Raw genomic sequence first — 22,616 nt, 5'->3', positions numbered from 1 at the left:
AACTGCCCTTCCCCAAGCTCCTCCCCCAAATATCCAGGAGTTTCCCAACCTTGAGTTGACAACCAGAATCCCAGAGGTTACAACTACCTCATGCTTGACAAAACATAGGGAAAGCAGTGGGGTCTGTTCCAGTATCAGGCTGAGAGATAATCATTGGCCCAAGGTTATCTCCTGGGGGAGATGTGAACTCAGGCTCTAGTCTGAGGCTGTAATCCCTCTACCAGTTTGGTGCAGTGATTAAGTGTGTGGGCTCTTATCTGGGAGAACTGGGTTTGATTCCCCACTCCTCCACTTGCAGCTGCTGGAATGGTCTTGGGTCAGCCATAGCTCTTGCAGTTGTCCTTGAAAGGGCAGCTTCTGGGAGAGCTCTCTCAGCCCCACCCACCTCACAGAGTGTCTGTTGTAAGTGGGGGGGGGAGGTAAAGGAGATTGTGACCGCTCCGAGATTCAGGGTATAGGATGGGATATAAATCCAATATCATCATCTTCTTCTGCCACAACGACACTCTGTATTTTGGGATAATTTTTATTATTTTTTTTGCTTTCAAATAGAACGTTTCTAGCATAGAGAGAAGGATAACCTTTTGAAAATGGGGCTTTCCAATCCAGATCACCTTTTCCTAAATGGGGGGATTCCCTCCTTTCTGTTGCCTGAACCGCAGTTGCCACATGGTGGAAGTTGGAGCTGCCTCCTGACTTGACTCGGGCACACAAAAAATGTGGGATGCCTATATTATGGCTAAGATAATACTAAACATCCAACCTCATCATCAAACTTTATGATTCAAAATTCTAGAATACTTAACGGAACAAAATTACATTCCTAAAACAATAGATATGTCCTTTTGGAAGGATCCTAGTTAACCTTTATTTGTATGGCTTCATTTTATGCTTTCCCAGTTTGGTGTAGTGGTTAAGTGCGTGGACTCTTATCTGGGAGAACCGGGTTTGATTCCTCACTCCTCCATTTGCAGCTGCTGGAATGGCCTTTGGTCAGCCATAGCTCTCATAGGAGTTGTCCTTGAAAGGGCAGCTTCTGTGAGAGCTCTCTCAGCCCCACCTACCTCACAGAGTGTCTGTTGTGGAGGAAGAAGATAAAGGAGATTGTAAGCTGCTCTCTCTGATTCAGAGAGACGGACAGGGTATAAATCTGCAGTTGTTCTTCTTCTGTTTTATATAATAACTGAATCTATATGTATTAGGAACACAACTGGTCCCAACACATTTTGCCTTATGCATGTACAACATATTGTGTTGTGGAAACCTCTTTGTTATGTCCTAAATGTTATATTTGGATGGCAAAAAAATAATGAAAAATTATATGTGGAAAATATAAAATAAAATTGGGCTTTCAAGGATATACGTCCAGGATCATTCTACCTAGCTGAACCTTTTGGCTCTGGAAATCGGTCTGTTGGTCCAGGGCGACTCAGTGTGACACATGTTCATAAGAACATAAGAGAAGCCATGTTGGATCAGGCCAATGGCCCATCTAGTCCAACACATTGTGTCACACAGTGGCCAAAAACTGTGCCATGAGGAGGTCCATCAGTGGGGCCAGGACACTAGAAGCCCTCCCACTGTTTCCCCTTCCAAGCACCAAGAATACAAAGCATCACTGTTCCAACAATACACTGTGTCTAATAGCCACTGATGGACCTCTACTCCATATTTTTATCCAATCCCGTTGAAGCTGGCTATGCTTGTAGCCGCCGCCACCTCCTGTGGCAGTGAATTTGTTCAGACGTGCTTTTTAATGGTCTGCATGGATTCAGGAGTGATGGGACACTGAGGATCGGAAAATGAGTCCTGGGGCAAAGGCTTTCAAAGGAAGCTGGAGTTGCTGAGAGACCAAACATATGATATAACCAGATGCCCTGCAGAGAGGAGCTGTATAGCGGCTCAGAGTGAACTATGAATCAGCAAGTTTCCACTGAGCGTCTCACCTTTACCATGAATTTATTAGGTGGCCAAAGGGAATCTCATCATCTTTTATTTATCAAATTAGATTTTTAAACTGCCCTCCCCTGCAAGGCAGGGCTCAGGGTGGTATACATTAATAAAAAGAACCCTGTATTAATTTAACAGTTAAAACAATAGAAATTCCATCAAAATGCAGTGAAGGACCTGACAGGATGATGCTATTGACTGGGCCGCTGCCTTGCAGGGAGGGGGTGGGTGGGAGACAGGAGTGCCAGAAGGAAACCGTTGCTATCCTCAACCAACCCCCTGGCAGAACATCTCTGCCTTACAGGGCCTGCGGAACTGCACTAATCCTGAAGGGCCTGGATGTTATTCAGCAGAGAGTTCCATCAGATCGGGGGCCAGAGCTGAAAAAGCCCCGGCCCTGGTTGAGAAAAGCCAGATGTCTCGCCCACTCCAGTGAGGCCTACCTTAAAGGGCTGTTGGAAGCACTACAAAATAATTTACACCAGATCCAGTCTTAGTATAATCCTGGTTATGCTTATGTGTAAACATCATTGTAATCAATGACGTTTTCAAGGGAAAATGCTTAAGAACGCTGCCTCAAAAGTAAGAAACTTCTTTGCCCAAAGCAGTGCAGCCTCTAAACAGCTTCACTTCTGTCCCTTTAGCAGCAGTCTAACACCGTGTGTGTGTGTGGCCAAACTGTGGCTGGGGAGCCACATGTGGCGCTTTCACCCATATGGTATGGCTCTCAAAGCCTCTACTGCCCTGCCAGTCAGTTTGGAAAAGGTATTCCTCTCTTTAAATCACTTCTCCAAGTCAAACCAGCTGGCAGCTTGGAGAATGCATTTAAAGTTGCTTTCTTTCAACCTCTCTCTCCCTCCCCCATCTATTTGCCTGACTGCCTTCCTGTTCTCAACCAACTAAGCTTCATTCACAACTTGCGGCTCTCGAACATCTGAGCTTTATTCTAGGTGGCTCTTACCTTAAGCAAGTTTGGCCATCCCTGGGCTAACAGAAATCAAAGGGATGTTGTTAGCTCACAATTTATTTCCGGGGGGGGGGGGGGGTTACTGTTAAAGGCACAGGATCAGTAGGTGATTGACAGCATGACGTGGTAACCCTGCAGCTGAGAAACACTGCACCCTCGCCCCCAATCCCCCCCCCCCCAAAAGGAAAGGATTAAGCTAAAAGCATGGGAGCATCGTTCCTGAGTTGACTTAACCTACAAACGGCGAATCGGGTTTTTCCAAACCCTCAAGCACGGCTACTCGCGAGTAAGCCATGCTGCAATCCCGTAGAGACGACTCGGGGAGGGGCACGCTTCAAAAACCGCAGCCGTCCCAGCGCACGTGCCTGGTTTCCGCGGCGATCGCCGCAGCGCTTGCGATTTCCACCCGATTTGCTCTCGAGGAAACAACCTCCGCTCCATCGGGGCCGAGAAGAGCAACAACCCTGAAACGGGCGTCCAACAACTTGCGATTTTACGGCTGAAGCGCTGCAGACTCCCGAGTGGAGTGCGGGGAACCCCGAGGCCACACAACCGCCGGTGCAGAAAGCACGCGTCCTCGGAATACAAGGGAGGGGGCGGCTTCCCAGTCGCATCAGGCGTCAACCGAGGAGGGTCGACCCCGCAATCCCCTTTTCCCCTCAATGCGCGGGGCTTTGCAACCCCGCCAATGCAGCCTGGAGGTTGCTTTAAAAATATACGCCATTCCAAATCACATTTCAATTCAAAACAAATGCAATTCAAAATTCGGGGCACCTGCAAATGCATTTTATTACGATGCTTTTTTTCCGGGGCGGGGGGCTTCGCCTTCTGCAAAAAGGGGCGGCAGCTGCGGCTCTGGGAAGTCCGGCGCGTGTGTCCCTTTTGGCCACCGGAGGCTCCGTTCCGGGAAGGTTCCCGGCTTCCACTTTTTCCCACGCGCCTGCCCGGGCCTGGCAAAGACGCCGCTGCTTTCCTTCATTTCTTTTTTTTTTTCCCTGCTGGTGTAAAAGGGGGGGGGGGAGGAGGAAGAGATTGCTGATCTCGCGGTGGGCTTCGCCTCCCTCCCGCCACGGCTGCTTGCAAGAGACCCCCGGAGTCGCCTCTCTCTTGCGCTGCATTCATTTATTTTTATGTGCGTCCCGCCCTGGATGTGTGCGCGCGCGCGCGCTCGCTCCCGGGAACAAGCTTCCTCCTCATAATATTTAAAACGAAAACAAAACCCACAACCACGTTTCCTTTCTTAGCTTGGCGGCCTCTCTCTTTTCCCTTCCCGCCATGCAAAATAATAAATATATCTTCATGATTAATAAATACAGCAAATAAATTCAGGGGCCAAGCCCGGGGAGGGCGCTGCTGCAGCAACGGCTGCCGCGGGGGGGAGGCTCCATGCAAAGGCCGGCCTCCGCTGCTGCAACCGGGAGGTGGGGAAAAGGGAGGAGCAGCAGGAGGATTCCTGCGGTGGAAGGAAAGCGCCGGCGAAGCCTTTTCGTCGTGTTCTTCTCCCGCCCCCCCTCTCCTTTCGCCTTCCTTTGGCCAAGCCCACGTCAAGGAGTTCGCCTTGCATTTGGACCGGGGTGGGGGGAGAGAGGAGGCGGAGGTTGCATTTGCAAACGGAGCTTTTGACCTTCAGCCGCCGGCTCCTTCCTTCCTTCCCCGGCGCATCCCCGACGCCTCGGCATTGCAAACCCCTGAAGCAGTTTTTTTTCCTCCTCCTTCGCCTGCTGTCGTGTTTGCAAATCGCTGCTTTTCCTTAGGCCGGGGGAGGCGCGCAAGGCAGAGGGCAACCAGTTCCTCGCCTCCCCCCCTCCGGAAGGGATTTTTTTTTCCTTCTCTTTTTTTCTGCAAGAGGATTTTGGCTTTGGAGAGGCTCCGTTTCTTCTTCTTCCAGTCTTCTGCTCGTTGCAATGGGAAAGCAGCGACGCCCCGGGAGGGCAGCGAGGAGCCAGGAGCGCTGAGAAGCCCACGAGCCGCGTTGGGGAAGAGGAGGAGGAAGGAAGGAAGGAAGGAAAGGGGGGGCGCGCGCTTGTGTGTGTGTTTTTCCTCCTTTTTTTGGAAGGAGCCTGGGAAAAGGAGGAGGGGGCGGCGTGGGGGAAAGCCCTCCGGCTCGCCGGGCTCTCCATTCATTTCGGCATTCCGCATTTTGCGTCTCTCCGAGGGGCGACAAGAAAGGGGGCGGCGAGGAGTCGGAGGAAAAGCCCTGCAAGGAAGGCGCCTTCGGATCCCTTGAGCACGCCGCGCGCCCAGAAAGGAATATTAAAAGGCAAAAAAACCCCCCCTGAGAAGCCGGAGGTCTGCTCGGTGGAAAACAAAAAAATCGGAGGGGAGGAAATACATTTTTTTGCATTTCAAATTTTGCAAAAAAAATTTTTTGGGGGGAGGGGGGGTTGCATCCGAGGGGTGTTTCTCTCCACCCCCCCTTCCCTCCCGCACTTCGGGTCTTGCCATCGGTGGATCTACGTGAATTCAACAGCGTCTTTGGCGCTGTGTTTTTGTTTGGGAGGGGAGGAGGAGGGGGGGCGGCAGGCGAAAAGAAAAGATGGAGGTTGAAGATGCGGACTGTTTGTTCCAACGTGCTCCGGGCTGGCCGCTTCGGGAGACCCGCAGGCGACGCTGAAGACCAGAGCCGCCCCGGCGACCTTCCTCTCGCCTCCGCGTTAGCCCTCCTCGGAGGAGGCGGCTGAGCCAAGGAGGGGAAAATAAGAGAGGGGGGGGAGAAAGAGGCTGTTATTTTGCAAGCACCAAAACAAGGCTCGGGCACCCCCCCTCCCCCCCTTCGGCGCATCCAGAGAGAGGGGGGGACAGGAAAATTGGAAAAACAACCTCCTCCCAGAGAATCGTCCCCTCTTCCTCTCTTTCTTTTTCGAGAGGGGGGGTCACTCTCGTTTCCCCCTCCCCTTAAATTGTTGCTTTCCCCCCTCCCCTCCGGGGAGGGGAAGAAGATCGGCCAAGCTTTCCCGGATTTATTTATTTGTTGTTGTTTTTGTTGAAATAAATAAAAAAAAAGAGGCAATTTTGGGCCGGATTTCACACAAAAAACGAGGAATGAAGGCTGGCGTTCCAGGGAGGTCCTTATTCGGGGGACTTCTGATTGTTTTAGCCGCGACCTGCTTGTGGCCAGCAAATGGGAAGAGTAAGTATTTTTTGGGGTGTGTGTGTGTTTTGGGGGAGTGTTGTTTCCTTTGCATTTAAGTGGAAGTCATGGGGGGGGGGGGGGCTCCCCCAAGGTGGATGGGGGCGTTATATTTCAGTGGCTGCAAGGGTGTTGGGGTCAGTCTGATAAAAACGTTGAAATATCTGTCTTAGATATATTTAGGCATGTTTAAAAGGGCCTTAATTTTTTTGGGGGGGGGGAGGGCTGACCACATTTTGTATTATTTTAATGGGGGAGAAAGGGCCGCTTGGATCATGCCTCTGTTTGCAATACGTGATTTCAGGATTATTTCCAGATTTTAATTTTTGGGGGTTTTATTTGGCGTTTCTGGCTGCGTGGAAAGAGCCTTCTCTCTCCATACTGCGTAGTAAACATTTGAAAGGCGGTGAGGCGCTGGTCGCGTCTTCATATAAGACACATTTTCAGTCCCTGCTGGAGCCGGGGAAAGGAAAGAGAGGAAATTGTGAAAATAAAAGTGATCATATTTTATTTAGATTTCTCCCCCCTCCCCGGCAAAAAGGGGGCTTGCTGGCTTTGATCTTACAGGAATGCGCCACATTCCTCCTCCTTTCCCCTGCGATTTGGGCTTTACGGTTGGGGAAGAAACGTGGATTTATGGATGTTTTGGGAAAGGTTCGCCTGGAATGATTGAAGGCAGCCAGAAGGACCGGCAGATGAACGTGTAAACAGCTTCTGCGAAAGATGCTTGAGTTCCCCCCCCCCTCCCCTCTCCTCCCAGCCTGGATTTGTTTTTCTTTTGTGTCTAAAACGTGCGTGAGTGTGTAAGTTCTGCCTTGCGGAAAAACGTGGCTCATTGTGTGCGCGCCTCTGCTGGTGTTTAGGAGCGCTGTAAATGGTTCAAGTCTACGGCGTGGACAAAAGATGTCTGGATCGGGGACGTGTTTTTCCTGTTTCCTTTTTTCTCCCGTCCCCCTTGCATCCCAACTCATAGCCTGGCTCTTGGGGGGGGGGGGGCGGTTCCTGATTTCAGTCGCTTCAGGGGGGGTGGGGTCCTTCCTCCGCTTGGATTTGCAGAACTGGAGAGTGGCCTGCAGCGGTGGGGGGGCGGGTTGGGTGCCCTCTCCAAATGGGACTGTAGACATAAACACGTTTCGGTTTGCCCTGACTTCTAGTCTCTCCCTGATCCGTTGCTAATTTCTGGGGTGTTTGGCAGAAGTTTCTTCTCTTTAGTCTCTCCCACTGATCCCCCCCCCCTTCAGAAGAGAGTGGGGTCTGTGGATTGGGCTTCCCATTCAGTGGGACAATATTAACTTGGCTCACGGCGGCCTTGTGTTTATCTCCTAATGCCTGGGTGCTGAGTTAGTGTTGTGGCAGATCCTGCACATGGATTGCTTAAAAGGGGGGGGGGACCCCAACCAACCGGGGCAGGAAAAAAAGTCACCCCAAAGCTTCCTGCCGCTCGTTAATTACCCAAAATAATGCCAGGAGAGGGGGAATCTCTCGTTAAGTACGAAAAGAATGCCCTTTGTTTGGACGGCATTTTATAAGGAGTCAGGTTTGGTTGTTTTTGGTTCAGGGTGGAAAGGTTGTCAGGATATGGGGTTTTCAAGACGCAGAGGCGATGTCTCTATTTTAATGACCGGAGGCGAACATTTGGGAAATAAAACTGGATTTAGAAGGTGTATCAGCTCCCTCCCCCCCCCCCCCCGCTTCCAAAAGCAACAACAAAACAATGTACAACGGTGGGGAAGCGCGTGGTAGTCCCCTTTATTTTTCTATGCAGGCTTGTGAGCCTCCTAAAACGTGGTTTGAAGGTGGAGGGGAAAAAAAGAATATAGATTTCAAATACTCTTGTGTTTCTGCTTCTTGTGTAGAGGTTCGGTTGGGGGGGGCAATTCTGTAGGTGAACAGTTGGGAAGATATATAAAAATTTGGCCAGGTGAATCCCCCCCCCCCATATGATCAGTGGTTACATTTTACTGTCTGTCCTGAATCTACTACTTTAAGAGTCGTGTTTATAGCTTTAAGAAAGCGAGGGTTTTTTTTAAAAAAAATAGGGCCCTTGTTAAAATAATTCCTGTAGAACTAAATGAGTCATTCTAGGCAGAGTGGTTCTTAAGCTGAGTTTTGGGTATGTAAGCGTGATACAAAACATCACTGGGAATCAGTCCGGCAGAAAATAGTTGGTGTGCTTCAGGGAGGAAAAACACTCCTTTTCTCCTGTTCACTTCTCTCAATCTGAACTACAAAACCCCTGACGTTAATCTGCCCCATCCCCCTTTCTATTATTGCCCACCACTCCTAGTAGCAGAAATAACATTTCGTTTTAATTTTTGTGTATGTGTGTGTTTCCAAAACATAGAATGTGTCATAGTCGAAAAGGCTCTTCCATTTTCGGTCATAAAAACCCATGCATTCCTAAATAGGAATACACAAGGTTTTGCAGCTAAGATTGGGGAAGGGGGGGGCGAGAGATACTTCGATTTTCAAGTAGCTTTCAGTGTGATTGGTAGGCAGAACAGTTCTTTAAAGGAAGGGTCCAGTGTTAGAAACCCTGGGGAAGGAGAGGTCGATGTAAGCCAGGAATGTTTTCAATTGCACGTTAGGAGATTTTACCTGCGGCTTGAACCTCAGCAAGAATTCCCTGAAAACAAGATGGCTTTTCTGTGTGTGGACTCTGAACTTGAATTCCCTTCTGGTCTTGGAGCGATCTTCCCCTTCCAATCCACAACAGTGTTGAAAACACAGGCTGGTTTGAAATAACACTTCCCTAACCCCACCCTTGGCATTGGGGGGGGGGGGGAGAGACTGTCTCAAGATGTATTTTATGTCCCCCACATTGTGTTAATTGGCTGCATTTGTTCAGTTAGATTTTGCCTTAGGATGCCTAGTTCTTCTTTTAAAAAAGAAATGCTCTTGTAGTTGGAAGTGTTCCGCTGTGTATAGTATCAACATCCATATCTCTTAATGGGCTTGCTGATAAAGAAAATATGGTTAGCCCGAGAGAGCTTGTGTAATTCCCTGAGTAATTGAGGCACTTGAGTGTAAAATGGTTTCACCAGTAAAAGAATTAACCTGCTATGGAGATGCTTGGGTGAGGAAGGGGGTTGGAATAAGCAATTTGGCAGTCCTTGACAAAAGGCGACGTCAAAGGTCTTCCGAAAACAAAAGGCAGCTCTTGTGTTGGTTTTAGTGACCTTTTTAGTTCTTGTGAGTGGTTTGGTTCCATTGGCTTGTCAAGTCTGCATGCTTTTGGGTTTAATTCAGATGTGGCTACCATGAAATAGCTTGGTACCATGACCCAAAAAAAAAAGCTTACAGAAATCATGTTATTAGGGTACTTTGGATTTCTATAATTCTAGGCTGGTTCCATGGTTTCTCGGGTGTTTCACCATGTTGATTGTGTTGACTTTTGCTATGCAGGAATCCGCCTTGTGTCTCGGTGAAAAGACGGACAACAAATAAGGGAAATGTGTTAAGACTTAGAGTGATTGTATAGAGACCTATCGGAAGGAGAGAAGGAAAAACCCGTTTAAAAAGCGAGGAAAGAAGAAAGGCATTTCCTTTAGGGAGCAAGCCTGAGCAGGTCTACTCAGAAGTAAACATGCATGTTTATTCAGTGGGCTGTGTTTCCAGGAAGACAGCTATAGTCTTTAAGGCCCCATGTAACTTTTTTTTGTGGAGTTACCTTGCAGTGTGATAGCCTGCAAGGGGTTGGGATTACTACTAGTGAAAGCTCAACAGATAGGCTAAAAAAAATCTTGTAATAGCAGCTAAAAAACTTGTAATAGTTCCAAAACACAGAGGGAAAGTGCTCTGGATTTGCAAGGGGGGCATAGATTGCTGAGGAGGAGAGAGACTGTGAAAGCAAGACAAAGATTTTTTTTTTAGTGTCTGACAACTGGGAGTTTTGGCTATCAAAAGTTCAAATCCCCCCCCCCCCCCCAAAAAAAAAATTGTAGGTCTTTAAGGTGTTCCTAGTCTCAGACCTAACTGTAATATTAAGGAACTGACTCTGAAGCAATTTGATCTCGAAGACTTGATGCTGCTGGTGTGGCACTAGATGGTTAGAAGGCTTCTGCCTGTGTTACATCCCAAGCATAAGGGACCTGGATGAGTCAAAACTTTGTGTGAAACTTCTGCAGCTCATAAATCCTGGATCTCTGCTTGGTTGAAGAACCAATTCAAAGCAGGCATGCCTGTGAATATGTTTGGTTGAAGGAAATGGGGCTTGCTTGCAACTAAATGCATTTTTTGGGGGTGGGTGGGCCATTGAGCAGATGGTTTTAGCGATGGATGTTTTGCTCCTAGAAATAGAAGTTCCGCTGAAACGCTGTTTGAAAGGGAGTTCTCAGAAGTTACTAAACCATCAAAACAATCATTTGCCCATATAGGCTTCTGTTGAACACTCATGGCCAAAGGAGGAACAAAGGGTGGGAAAAAGTTTTTGTAGAGCTTTGTGGTCTGATGGCCTTGAGGAAATTCTCTGTCGGGCACTGGTGGGCAGCTGTTTACCAGGTTGCCCTGGAATCAGCAGAACTTCTGCAGAACATGTGTAGGGGTTTGTGTGTTCATCCTCCGAAGCCTTGTTTCTTTGCTGGCTAGCGAGTCAGGTGACTGCAAACGATTTTTGCATGAGACGCTTAGGTCAGTGCTCTGTGCCCTGGTTTGGATTCTTTTTCTGTCCTTGGAACAGATAGAAATAGATTGATTTGAAATATACATTAGGAAAGAAGCAATCGTGAGGCTGGGCTTCGTGGAAGCCCCTGTCCCTGCAGCGTCCCATATTTAGAGTTGATGATCGAGACATTTTCTGGTTATAACTTTGGGACGTGGCCTTAAGTCAGTCTGGTTATGCTCTAGCAAGTTGTCTCTCTTTTTTTTTTTTAGGTGCAATGCAATGCTTTCCAGGTTTTTTCAGATGGCAGGGTTTACTGTTTGGGGCAGGTTGAAAGAAAGATCTGAATCCGCTACGTGGACGCATATGCTCTTGAAATTGATGGATTTGTTTCCAGGTCATGTGCTAGTGTTCAGAAATGGGTGTTCGTGCAATGCCTAGATAAAATACGGTCAAATCGGTTTGATTTGTGCCATCTCTTTGCCAAATCCTGAGATCTGTTCCGAAAGTTTGAACGCTGCAAATGTTGGAGCCCGTTTTTCTTAACTTGCTTATTGCATGATCTTTGGTTGTGGAGCATGAGACGTATTCAACGGCTTGCTTGCTTAGTTAATCGTGTATGAATACAGATAGACCCCAAGGAGTTTAGCAACAGCAATGTAAAGTTAAGACATGCAGTTGTAATAAATTTGGTAAGCGGAGAGCGGAAAACGCTGGCTTGCCTTGACTTCCTCCGTACCTTAAAAAAAAGGGGGGGGGGAGAGATTTCATCATCAGTTTCTTGGATGTTCAAAACCCGCCTCCCCTTCCCTATTTCACCATATAAAGACACTTCCTGAAAAGAACAGTACTATTGCAGCTTGCTTGGAAAAAAAAAACCCAACCAAAACATTCTTGCGGTTTTGGTTTTTGAGGTAATCTTTCTTAGGGGAGAGAGAGAGAGAGAAAAAAGGATATCTGCAGAAACTGAATTTGAAAGCTTTCTGTCATCTTATCCAGCAGTAGAGTTCTATTCCGCAGTGGAAAATCCAACCGAGTTCAGGGGGATTTAAACAGACTTCTCTCAAAGGTCTTTTGAGCCTTCTCCCCTGTAAAAGGTGGGCAGCTGGGTTTAAATGTCTTGGCATTGGGTTTTTTAATCTCTTCATCGTAATGCCAGGAAGGTAGCTTTCCCATTGCATTTCAGCTTTAATGTGCCTCTCGCTGCCTCTGAATTCAAGTGCATGTTTTACCTCTTGGACACTTTTGCATACTGTGTCATTTGGGGTGTCTAAAGCAGGGTTGTCGAACTCATTTGTTATAAGGGCCAGATCTGACATAATTGAGACCTTGCTGGGCCATGTCGGGCCAGGCCATGTGTGTACCTATTTAAGATTAGGGAGCAGAGATATAAACTTTATAAAAGACAAAAACACAATTAAAGATTTTTAAAAAGAAACTTAAAACATGCTTAAAACATTAGCACTCGTTCGTCTTAAAAGTGCTTTCTTTGTATTTCTCCCATGGGATCCAGGGAACTGGGCAAAGGAACTGGCTCTTTTCTTTCTTCCCCAGGGGACAAGGAGGGGGAGGAGCCTTAGCCAATAGAAGGAAGAGAGGCATGGCTCAGTAGCTCTGCTGTGTGATTGAGCGAGCTTGGCAAAGCAAGCTCTGCCTCCCCCCCTTCCTCTGTAGCTCCTGTGTGACTGAGTAAACCTGACAAAGCAAGCTGTGATGAAGAAGGAAACGAGAGGGAGAAGGAAGCAGATGACAGCCAGTTGCTCGGGGGCCTGATTCGGCCCCCAGGCCACATGTTTGACACTCCTGGCTTAAAGTCTTCCTTCTGCCAGGATTGAGAAAATCTTCACCTGCATTCCCCCCCCCCCCCCCCAGCAACCGAAGTGGGGACAAGAAGAAAAGGGTGGTTGTATTGGGTATTTTTGTGTTTATATGTGCGCGCACCTGAAAGTCATAGTGACTTCTGGTGACTGACCCCTACTGGGGACCTGGAGGATATTTAGGGAGGTGATTGAATGAAGCCTGCCCCTGCCCTCCTGACTGCTGGTATTTCAAGGAGGTCTCCCATCCAAGTACTTGCCAGAGCTGACCCTGCTCAACTTCCGAGATCTGATGAGATTGGGCTTGCCTGGCCTATCCCGGTCAGTGTGAAAAAAAGGTCTTTTTCCTTCAGGAGTATTTATATACCCATGCAAAGAATATTATTTTTAAAGATTTATTTTTTCCACATTTATACTTTGCTTTTCTCATCAGTGAGGACCCCAAGAGGCTTACATTGTTTTCCTTTTCCTGCATTTTATCGTCACAGCAACCCAGTGAGGTAAGTTAGGCCGAGAGTATGTGACTGGCCTGTGGTCCATTGCAAAATTAATTGCATCTCCTCTGGCACTGGCACTATACTGGCTCTTATTTACACCCTACCATTCTTTGCAGTGGTGTACAGTATTGATCTCTCCTCCATTTTGTCCCTGCAACAACCTCGTGAGGTAGTTTAGGTTGAGAGTGTGCGACTAGGCCGAGGTCACCCAGTGAAGTTCTTTGGCAGAGCGGGAATTTGAACCCAGGTGTCTCAAGTCTCGATCAGGGATGGCCAAACTTCATTACTATAAGAGCGCATAGAATAAACGTCAGATATTTGTGAGCTACAAGACAGGAAGGAAGAAAAGTAAATAGATGGGAGGAGGGAGGGAAAGGTGGAAAGAAAGCATATTTAACTTTAAATGCATTCTCCAAGCTGCTGGCTGGCTTGGCTAAGAGGAGTGATTTAAAAGGAGAAATGCTTTTCCAAGTTGGTCAGTGGGGTGGTGGGGGTTTTGAGAGCCACAGATATGTTCCCAAGCCACAGTTTGACCACCCCTGGTCTAGATCTTTCAGTTTGGATGCACAGCTAGCTGATGGCAAAATTCAAAGTGGTGACAATCTAGTTGGCTAAGCCTCCTAGATACAGCAAAGAAGATTTGTGTTCGGAATAAAACTTTGTTGGTCTTAAAAGGCACCGCTGGACTCAAAGCTTAGTTCTGTTGCTTCAGACCAACCCAGCTACCCCAAAAGAGGGAACGGAGAGCTGTGTACACTCTTCTGAGCTTTTTGCCCGAAGGGAGAGACGTACACTGTAGCAGAGAACTAGATGTTATCTCAGCTCTCAAAACTGAATCCATTTTCACCGTCATATGGACGTAGATAACTGCGGCGTCTTCTGTTTACAAAACTGTTCCGAGACTTGATTCTGCACACACGACGTTAAGCGGACGTTGTGTGCTAAACACGGAGTAAAACTTAACAGTTGTCAGTAAGAAAAACAAAGGCTATTAAAGGACTTCGGGAAATAAATGTGAAGTCTCGCTCTCCCCCCCCCCCCCCCTTTTCTAGAATTTGGTGGATTGTGTTCTCTGGCAGATAATGTTCTCTAACAGACTCCAGGCCAAGTACTTTCCTTTAACTCGTATATTAAAAAAAACAGTGTCTAATCACCTGCTGCTGCCCTGCAAGGGTGGCAACATCACAACGGTGCCGTGCGTCATTCCGATTCCGAACAGCGCAATGTTGTGATTGAAGGAACAGAATGTTGTGCTTAAAGGAACAGAGTGTGGGACAAACCCTACACAACTTGCAAGCTGCTGAGCGGAGTGCGGCCCACCGAGGGCGTGGTAAGATTGCCCAGGGTCTGTGGCTGCAAAACAGGAGCTGGGTTGAGAACGTGGCAACCCATAATAGGCAGCTGGCTGGCAACCGTTGGCTCGGAGGGTCACTTGAATCGGACGGACCCCGATACATGGCGTGGAAAGCGCAAGCTCACGTTTTGCGCATCTGTGGTCTAATAGAAACGGGCCATCCGGTTTTGTAAGTCTTTTGTAAGTTTTGTAAGTCTCTGCTCGCGTATTTCTAAACAAAAGGAGAAATGCGGTTACTCTTAAAAATAAAGATTTCTGGGTTGCTACGCTTCAGCAGTAAAGGGGACGATTTTAACCATTTGGAGCTTGAGATGGCATAATGCAGTGGTTTTGTTATTGGACTAGGATCTTGGAGACTTGAGTTCAAATTCACACTGCCTTGGAAGCACACTGGGTGACCTTTGTTCAGTCAGTCTTTCTTGATATGATCTACCTGTGTGTGGGGGGGTGTTGGGCGAATAAAATGGAGGATGGGAGAACAATGGTGAAAGGTCTCTTGGGAAGAGAGGTATAAAATATAACTAAGTTGAGGGTTTTATTTGGACACAATATATCCTATTGGTGGAAAGTGGTGTCAAGAGTCAAAGGGGAGGGACGGTGGCTCAGTGGTAGAGCATTTGCTTGGGAAGCAGAAGGTCCCAGGTTCAATCCCCGGCATCTCCAAAAAAGGGTCCAGGCAAATAGGTGTGAAAAACCTCAGCTTGAAACCCTGGAGAGCCGCTGCCAGTCTGAGAAGACAATACTGACTTTGATGGACCAAAGGTCTGATTCAGTATAAGGCAGCTTCATATGTTCAAAGCTGCCTTACACAGCCTCATAGGGTTTCCAAGGCAAGAGATGTTCCGAAATGGTTTGCCATTGAATTTTAGAAATGAGTCTTTTATCTTTCCATTGGCAATATTTGCGGAGGAAGTCCTATATGAACATACGAAACTGCCTTATACTGAATCAGACCCTCGGTTCATCAAAGCCAGTATCGTCTACTCAGACCGGCAGCGGCTCCCCAAGGTCTCAAGCGGAGGTTTTTTCACACCTACTTGCCTGGACCCTTTTTAGTTGGAGATGCCGAGGATTGAACCTGGGACCTTCTGCTTACCAATCAGATGCTCTACCACCGTCCCTCCCCTAGGTTTGTCCCATTATCCTCCTAGTTGCAGACTTGGGGCTAAGTCAGCAGCCGCGAGTACTCTTGAAAGAAAATCTTATCAAATTTAATCGGAGCCAGTTTCTGAGCACGGGTCTCTAGGAGGAAGGCCATATCCTTTCCCCCCTCTGGCGGTGCAGGAGTTAATGCTAGTGAATTCTTTCTAAATTGCCTGCCTCCTTCCCCTTTTGGATGAATCTAGCTGAATCCAGTGACTTCATCTCTCCTTGCGGTGCCAATAAGTTGCTTAAAAAAATTATGTGAAGTGGTTGAGGGAAATGCTATCACTTACAGGCCTCTTATTGATGCTGTCAGGCCTTTTTTGTAGCAGGGACTCCTTGGCATATTAGACCACGCCCCCCTGATGTAGCCAATCCTCCAAGAGCTTACAGTAGGCCCTGGATGTGGTTGTGCATGCTGTAAGCAATAGGTCTGTTAACACAGAAGTGCGAGCAGGAACTCTGGCCCAAATGGGTCTTCCTTTTTCGACATCTGCTGTGTTTTAAAGTTTGCTTTCTTGAAAGATTTTTGGTTTTGGTCTTGGAAAGGAGTTAAAATGCAGTGTGTGTGTGTACTGGAGTGCAGGGGTGTTGGTTCCAGACCCACAAAGATGCCTGTCGTTTTGTGCTTGCTGCTGTGCTTCGGCAAACACAGTGCTGACCTCCTCAGCTTATCCCTATCTTCACTGTTTGAACAATCGAGCTATTAAAACAAAATTCAAAGTGGTGACAATCTAGTTGGCTAAGCCTCCTAGATACAGCAAAGGAGCCTCATTCCTTTTTAATTGGTCAAGGTCCGAAACAGGGCTTTTTTTGTAGCAGGAACTGCTTTGCATATTAGGCCACACACACCCCTGATGTAGCCAATTCTCCAAGAGCTTACAGTAGACCCTGTAAGAACAGTCCTGTGAGCTCTTGGAGGATTGGCTACATCAGGGGTGTGTGACCTAATATGCAAAGGAGTCCCTGCCACAAAAACTGGTGCTAAAAAGCTGGTGCTCCCTCAGATTTTGAACCCTTTACCTTTTGCACACAAAGCATGTGTCTTTTTGTTGCTGAGCTATGGCACTGTTGTGGCTAAGCCAACAGAAGAAGAGGTTGGATTTATACCCTCCCTTTCACTTGGAGTCTCAGAGCGCCTTTCCCTTCCCCTCTCCACAACAGACACCCTGTGAGCTAGGTGGGGCTGAGAGAGCTCTGAGAGAACTGCTCTTGAGCAGAATAGCTCTGAATGAGTTATGACTGACCCAAGGTCACTCTGGCAGATGCACATGGAGGAGCGGGGAATCAGACCCCCCAGTTCTGAGTCTGCATAGTCGGCTTTCTTTGTATCAGGAACTCTTTTGCATATTAGGCCACATCCCCTGATGTAGCCAATCCTCCAAGAGCTTACAGGCCTCTTAGTACATGGCCTGCTATAAACTCCAGGAGGACTGGCTACATCGGGGGTGTGTGGCCTAATATGCAAAGGAGTACCTGCTGCAAAAAAAGCCCTGTGTGCACTTAACCACTCCACCAAACTGGCTCTCACCGAACAGTGGGCTGGTGCAGATAGAACTACTTGGGTCAACCAGAGCGGAGGAAGGCAGGAGTGAAATGTGCTCCAGGGAGAGTCTGAAGATGAATTTTTGCAACCCTGTGGCCTGCTGTAGAGAGATACTGAGGCTCTATGTATGAATGTGCGGTGTATTGTGCCTTCCTTTTGGGTTAGGCACTTTTGGTAGAAAAGGCCAGTCACTTAAATAATGCACATTTTCGGGTTCTGCATAAATTGGCTCTAAAACAGGAATTCTGAACTGCAGCGGCTTTCATACCTGTTGCGCAGTGCCCCTTCAATGCCATTTCGCCATCATTTGCAAGCGTTTTTCCTGTTTCACCCAAGAAAACCTAGTTGCAAACAATTGCCAAAGTGCATTGAGAGGTGCGTTATCCAGTGTGTATGAAGGCAGCTATAGTGGGAGCATTATTTCTTGATCAGTTTTGTGTTGCAGTGAATGGATCACATGAAAGACTTCACTAGCTAGCAAGTTTTGGGGAACGTGTTTTGACTCCTTGAAGACCGGCAGCATTTGCCAAGGTGTAATTTTTCTGAGTCAAAACTTATACCCAGAATTAAACTTCGTTGGTTTTGAGGGTGCCACTGGACTAATGTTTCCTCTAAGCTGCAGAGTCTTATGAGCAAAAATTCTACCTTGTGAGCTACTGGCATTAAAGTTGTGAGCTACTGCGTAAATTAGTGTGCTCTGGGGTCATCCTTCGTGAGCGAAGACAAAAATGTGTGAGCTGGAAGCTAAAAATTGGTGAGTTAGCTCACGCTAACTCAGCTTAGAGGGAACACTGCATTGGACTCAAACTTTGTCAGCTATAGATAGATCTTGTGTTCGATGTGGACCTATGAAAGCCTATACCACGGGAAATTTTGTTGATCCTTTAGGTGACACTGCACTAACAGTAGTTTTGTTCTACTACTGCAAATTAACATGGCCAGGGCTTTTTATAATTTTTTTTAGCAAGAAAGCGCAATCCGGGTTGACTTGGTGCCGAGGTGTGGCCTAATATGCAAATGAGTTCCCGCTGGGCTTTTCCTACACAAAAGCCCTGTGCAAAACAGTGGCACCATCAGGGGTGTGTGGCCTAATATGCAATGAGTTCCTGATGGGCCTTCTCTATAAAAGCCCTGTGGGAAACAATGGTGGTGTCCAGGTGTGTGGTCTAGTATGCAAATGAGTTCCCGCTGGGCTTTTTCTACCAAAAGAGCCCTGAACATGGCTATGCACTTGAAAGTAGCAACTTGTTTGTGTGTGCAAGTCGTTGCCCACATACGGAAGATTTATAAAAACTCCAGTGCTTACAGGCAGAAGAAAACCACACACCTGCTCACTTTTCCATTATGCAAATTATCACTGAAGGCTTGTACACACATCTCCCTTTCTCTCTCTCTCTCTCTCTCATTCACACACATTCACATACATAATATTTGCTTAACAAACGTGAAGGAAGAAGCTGACGAATGAGTGCTTTTGTTCATGCATCTGCGTTATACGGGTGGTCATATTGGGTAGAATTGATGCTGTATCAAGCTCAGGTTTGTTATTGTGCAATGTGTGTTTTGACAGTCCTAAGTATAAAAAGAATTTTTTTTCCATCCACAGCTGGCAAACTTTTGTGGAATCATTATATTTTAAGTGATGCAAAAGCTTGCATTAAAAGGCAGGGGATCTTCCAAACCTGTGGGCACTTCTGGAGTTTTGAAAACAACGAAATGGTTGCCACGAGAGTGGTCCAGCCAAAACATGGCTGCCATGTGGGATGGGTCCGATCCTAAAATGTTAGAAATTCTAAGTCAGTGATGGTTGAATGGGTCTACTTTGGCCAGTGAAGCAGAAGTGAAGCAGAATTACCTCTTTATATTGGGGGAAGAGAAAAGTAAATGGGGCACCATGTTGGAATTGTTGTGTTAGACTGAAGAGAAGTCCTTTGCGTCTGGTCGCCTCTCCTTTCACCATGCATTAGCCAGTGAGTTTCCAACTGGGATCGGGGAGACCCAAGTTCAACTCCCTGCTCTGCCCTGTATGAGCTTGAGCCATTCCCACACCCAGGGCGTTTTTTGTAGCAGGAACTCTTTTGCATGTTCATGCCCCTCCAAGAGCTTACAGTAGGCCCTGTAAGAAGATGAAGATGATATTGGATTTATATCCTGCCCTATACTCTGAATCTTGGAGTCTCAGAGTGGTCACAATCTTCTTTATCCCCCCCACCCCACAACAGACACCCTGTGAGGTAAGTGGGGCTGAGAGAGCTTTCTGCAGCAGCTGCCCTTTCAAGGACAACTCTGTGAGAGCTATGGCTAACCCAAGGCTATTCCAGCAGCTGCAAGTGGAGAAGTGGGGAATCAAACCCGGTTTTCCCAGATAAGAGTTTGCGCACTTAACCACTACACCAGACTGGCTCTCAGTAAGCTCTTAGAGGATTGGCTCCATCAGGGAGGTGTGGCCTAATATGCAAAGGAGTTCCTGCTACAAAAAAAGCCTTTCCCACACCTCACAGGGTTGTCGTGAGGATAAAGCAAAGGGGGAGGGAAACATGGTAAATGCCTTTGGGTCCCCATCCCGGAGAAAGACCAGGGTGTAAATGAAGTCAATAAATATGAGAACCTGTTTTGCATGTTTCTGTGGCTCAGTACCTCTAAATAAGCGAGTTGTGCGTTGCCAACATTCAGGACTTTTGTTTCAAATGGCTCAGGCTGTGATTTTTCTGGTTTGTTTGGAAAACAATGTCAAGGAAGCTGTTGTAACTTGCCATAGGCAACAGGTGGGAGGGGAATGTAGGGCGGGTCACGGTCGGAACTTCAAAGGCGATGACATCAGCCGGCCCCGCTGTAACACAAGCGGTGCCTCTCTGGACGGCATTAACAGATGCCGATCTTGTTCTAGAAGTTGTATTGTACGTCTTAACTGGGTTGGGCGTCAGTTGGGAGAACAGCATGCGGGGTAGCTACTGAAGAGTGTCCTTTTTAAAAAAGAAAACTCTTTTCTGGGTCTGAGGCAGTGTTCCCTCTAAGCTGAGTTAGCGTGAGCTAGCTCACAGACTTTTAACCTCCAGCTCACAGATTTTTGTCTTAGTTCGGGCAGGATGACCCCAGAGCACACTAATTTATGCCGTAGCTCACAACTTTCAAGCCAGTAGCTCACAAAGTAGAATTCTTGCTCATAAGACTCTGCAGCTTAGAAGGAATATTGGTCTGGGGGGAATATTTGCTTCTAAGAAACCAATACCACGCGTTACTGATTTGTTTACCACCCCCTCTGCCCTCTACAGGGTTGCCAGGTCTGACTCGAGAGATATCTGGGGACTTTGGGGGGGGGGGGGGAGAGCCAGAAGCAAGGGTGTGACAAGCACGATTGAGCTCCAAAGGAAGTTCTGGCTGTCACATTTAAAGGGACTGCATTGCTTTTGAATGCCTTCTCTCCATTGGAAATAATGAAGGATAGGGGCACCTTCTTTTGGGGCTCATAGAATTGGACCCCGTGGTTGAATCTTCTTGGAACTTGCGGGGGGGTGGTTGTTTTGAGGAGAGTCACCAGATTCAATGCTGAAACTTTGGTGCCTCTACCTCAAACACAGTCCCTCCCTAGAGCCTCAGATACCCATGAATTGATTTTCCATTATACCCTCTGGGAATCGGTCTTCATAGGGAATAATGGAGTGCCCAGCAGATGCTTCCTTCTCCCCCCTCCCGCTTTCTGATAACCCTGAAGTGGGGGAGGGACTCCAGACCAGGGGACCCCCTGCCCCAATTGGGGATTGATGGAAAAAGTACTTCCCGTGTCACAAAACAATATCAAAATATAATTGCAATACTTTCCATCACAACAGTATATTACAATACAATGTAAATTCCAGTGACAAAATACCATCCAAAGCGCACAACTTCACTACTGTCCGTAAGGTGATATCAAGTTCATTAAGTACAATAAAGCCCAACGATGATGCAAAACCGGTCCGTTCTTGTTTCGGATCCTTGTGAACCTTCCTCTGAGACCGTCTTACTGATTTTGAGTGCAGTAGTCTGATGGTGCCTTATTTCCTTACTATTCACTGTTTTCCAGGCTTTCTCTGATTTATTCTTTATCAGAACGCTCTAACCCTAGCCCGAAACAGTACATTCCGAGGGTCCTTAGCAAGTTGGAGGCCTGGCGTAGCCATCTTGAAAAGCCTAGCTGTCGTTTAGTTGCCACCGATCGGTTCGCCACTGGTTTGGCCTCAGAACCGGGTCATCTTGAAAGCCCTTCTTGGCCTGGTACCCACATAGCATGAGAAAGAGGGCAGGAAGATCATGAGGGGGAGGGCAGGAAGGGTTGCATTGGTGGTTAGTTCTTGTGGCCTTTTCTTACACACCCAGGGAAATGCTGTTCACCACTCTGGGACCAGGCAGCAATTTCTATCCAGGCAAATTTGGCCAGGGATCCTGGTGTTTAAGAACATAAGAGAAGCCATGTTAGATCAGGCCAATGGCCCCTCCAGTCCAACACTCTGTGTCACATAAGAACATAAGAGAAGCCATGTTGGATCAGGCCAGTGGCCCATCCAGTCCAACACTCTGTGTCACATAAGAACATAAGAGAAGCCATGTTGGATCAGGCCAGTGGCCCAATCCAGTCCAACACTCTGTGTCACATAAGAACATAAGAGAAGCCATGTTGGATCAGGCCAATGGCCCAATCCAGTCCAACACTCTGTGTCACATAAGAACATAAGAGAAGCCATGTTGGATCAGGCCAGTGGCCCATCCAGTCCAACACTCTGTGTCACATAAGAACATAAGAGAAGCCATGTTGGATCAGGCCAGTGGCCCATCCAGTCCAACACTCTGTGTCACATAAGAAGATAAGAGAAGCCATGTTAGATCAGGCCAATGGCCCATCCAGTCCAACACTCTGTGTCACATAAGAGAAGCCATGTTGGATCAGGCCAATAGCCCATCCAGTCCAACACTCTGTGTCACATAAGAACATAAGAGAAGCCATGTTGGATCAGGCCAATGGCCCATCCAGTCCAACACACTGTGTCACATAAGAGAAGCCATGTTAGATCAGGCCAATGACCCATCCAGTCCAACACTCTGTATCACATAAGAACATAAGAGAAGCCATGTTGGATCAGGCCAATGGCCCATCCAGTCCAACACTGTGTCACATAAGAACATAAGAGGAGCCATGTCGGATCAGGCCAGTGGCCCACCCAGTCCAACACTCTGTGTCACATAAGAACATAAGAGAAGCCATGTTGGATCAGGCCAGTGGGCCATCCAGTCCAACACTCTGTGTCACACAGCGGCCAAATATATACACACACACACAAACACACATACACTGTGGCTAATAGCCACTGATGGACCTCTACTCCATATTTTTATCTAACCTTCTCTTGAAGGTTTTGGGTTTTGTTTTTTGCAATCTTCTGGGGGTGGAGCAGGGGTCACCGGGAGTGTTGTGTGGGGGTAGGTATTTATAAATGTTCTGCATTATGCAGGGGGTTGGATTAGATAATAATAATAAAAAAAAATTTATACCCCGCCCTCCCCGCTGAGGCAGGCTCAGGGCGGCTTACAGGACATGGTGTATACCATGATACAACAACAATAAAATCAAACAATAA

General features: G+C 47.4%; 1 protein-coding gene across 1 annotated transcript in view; it reads left to right on the top strand.

Moving 5' to 3' along the window:
- The first annotated feature begins 4,478 nt into the window (after positions 1–4,478).
- IGF1R (insulin like growth factor 1 receptor) overlaps positions 4,479–22,616 on the top strand; it is a 275,725-nt gene continuing 257,587 nt past the window's right edge. The window contains exon 1 of the mRNA XM_060260047.1: positions 4,479–6,047. Coding sequence (XP_060116030.1) covers positions 5,960–6,047 — 88 coding nt within the window. The 5' untranslated portion in view covers positions 4,479–5,959. The remainder of the gene's footprint in view (positions 6,048–22,616) is intronic.

This window comes from Heteronotia binoei, chromosome 19, assembly GCF_032191835.1.
Source record: "Heteronotia binoei isolate CCM8104 ecotype False Entrance Well chromosome 19, APGP_CSIRO_Hbin_v1, whole genome shotgun sequence".
Lineage (NCBI taxonomy): Eukaryota > Metazoa > Chordata > Lepidosauria > Squamata > Gekkonidae > Heteronotia > Heteronotia binoei.
This window is presented reverse-complemented; position numbering and strand designations above follow the sequence as displayed.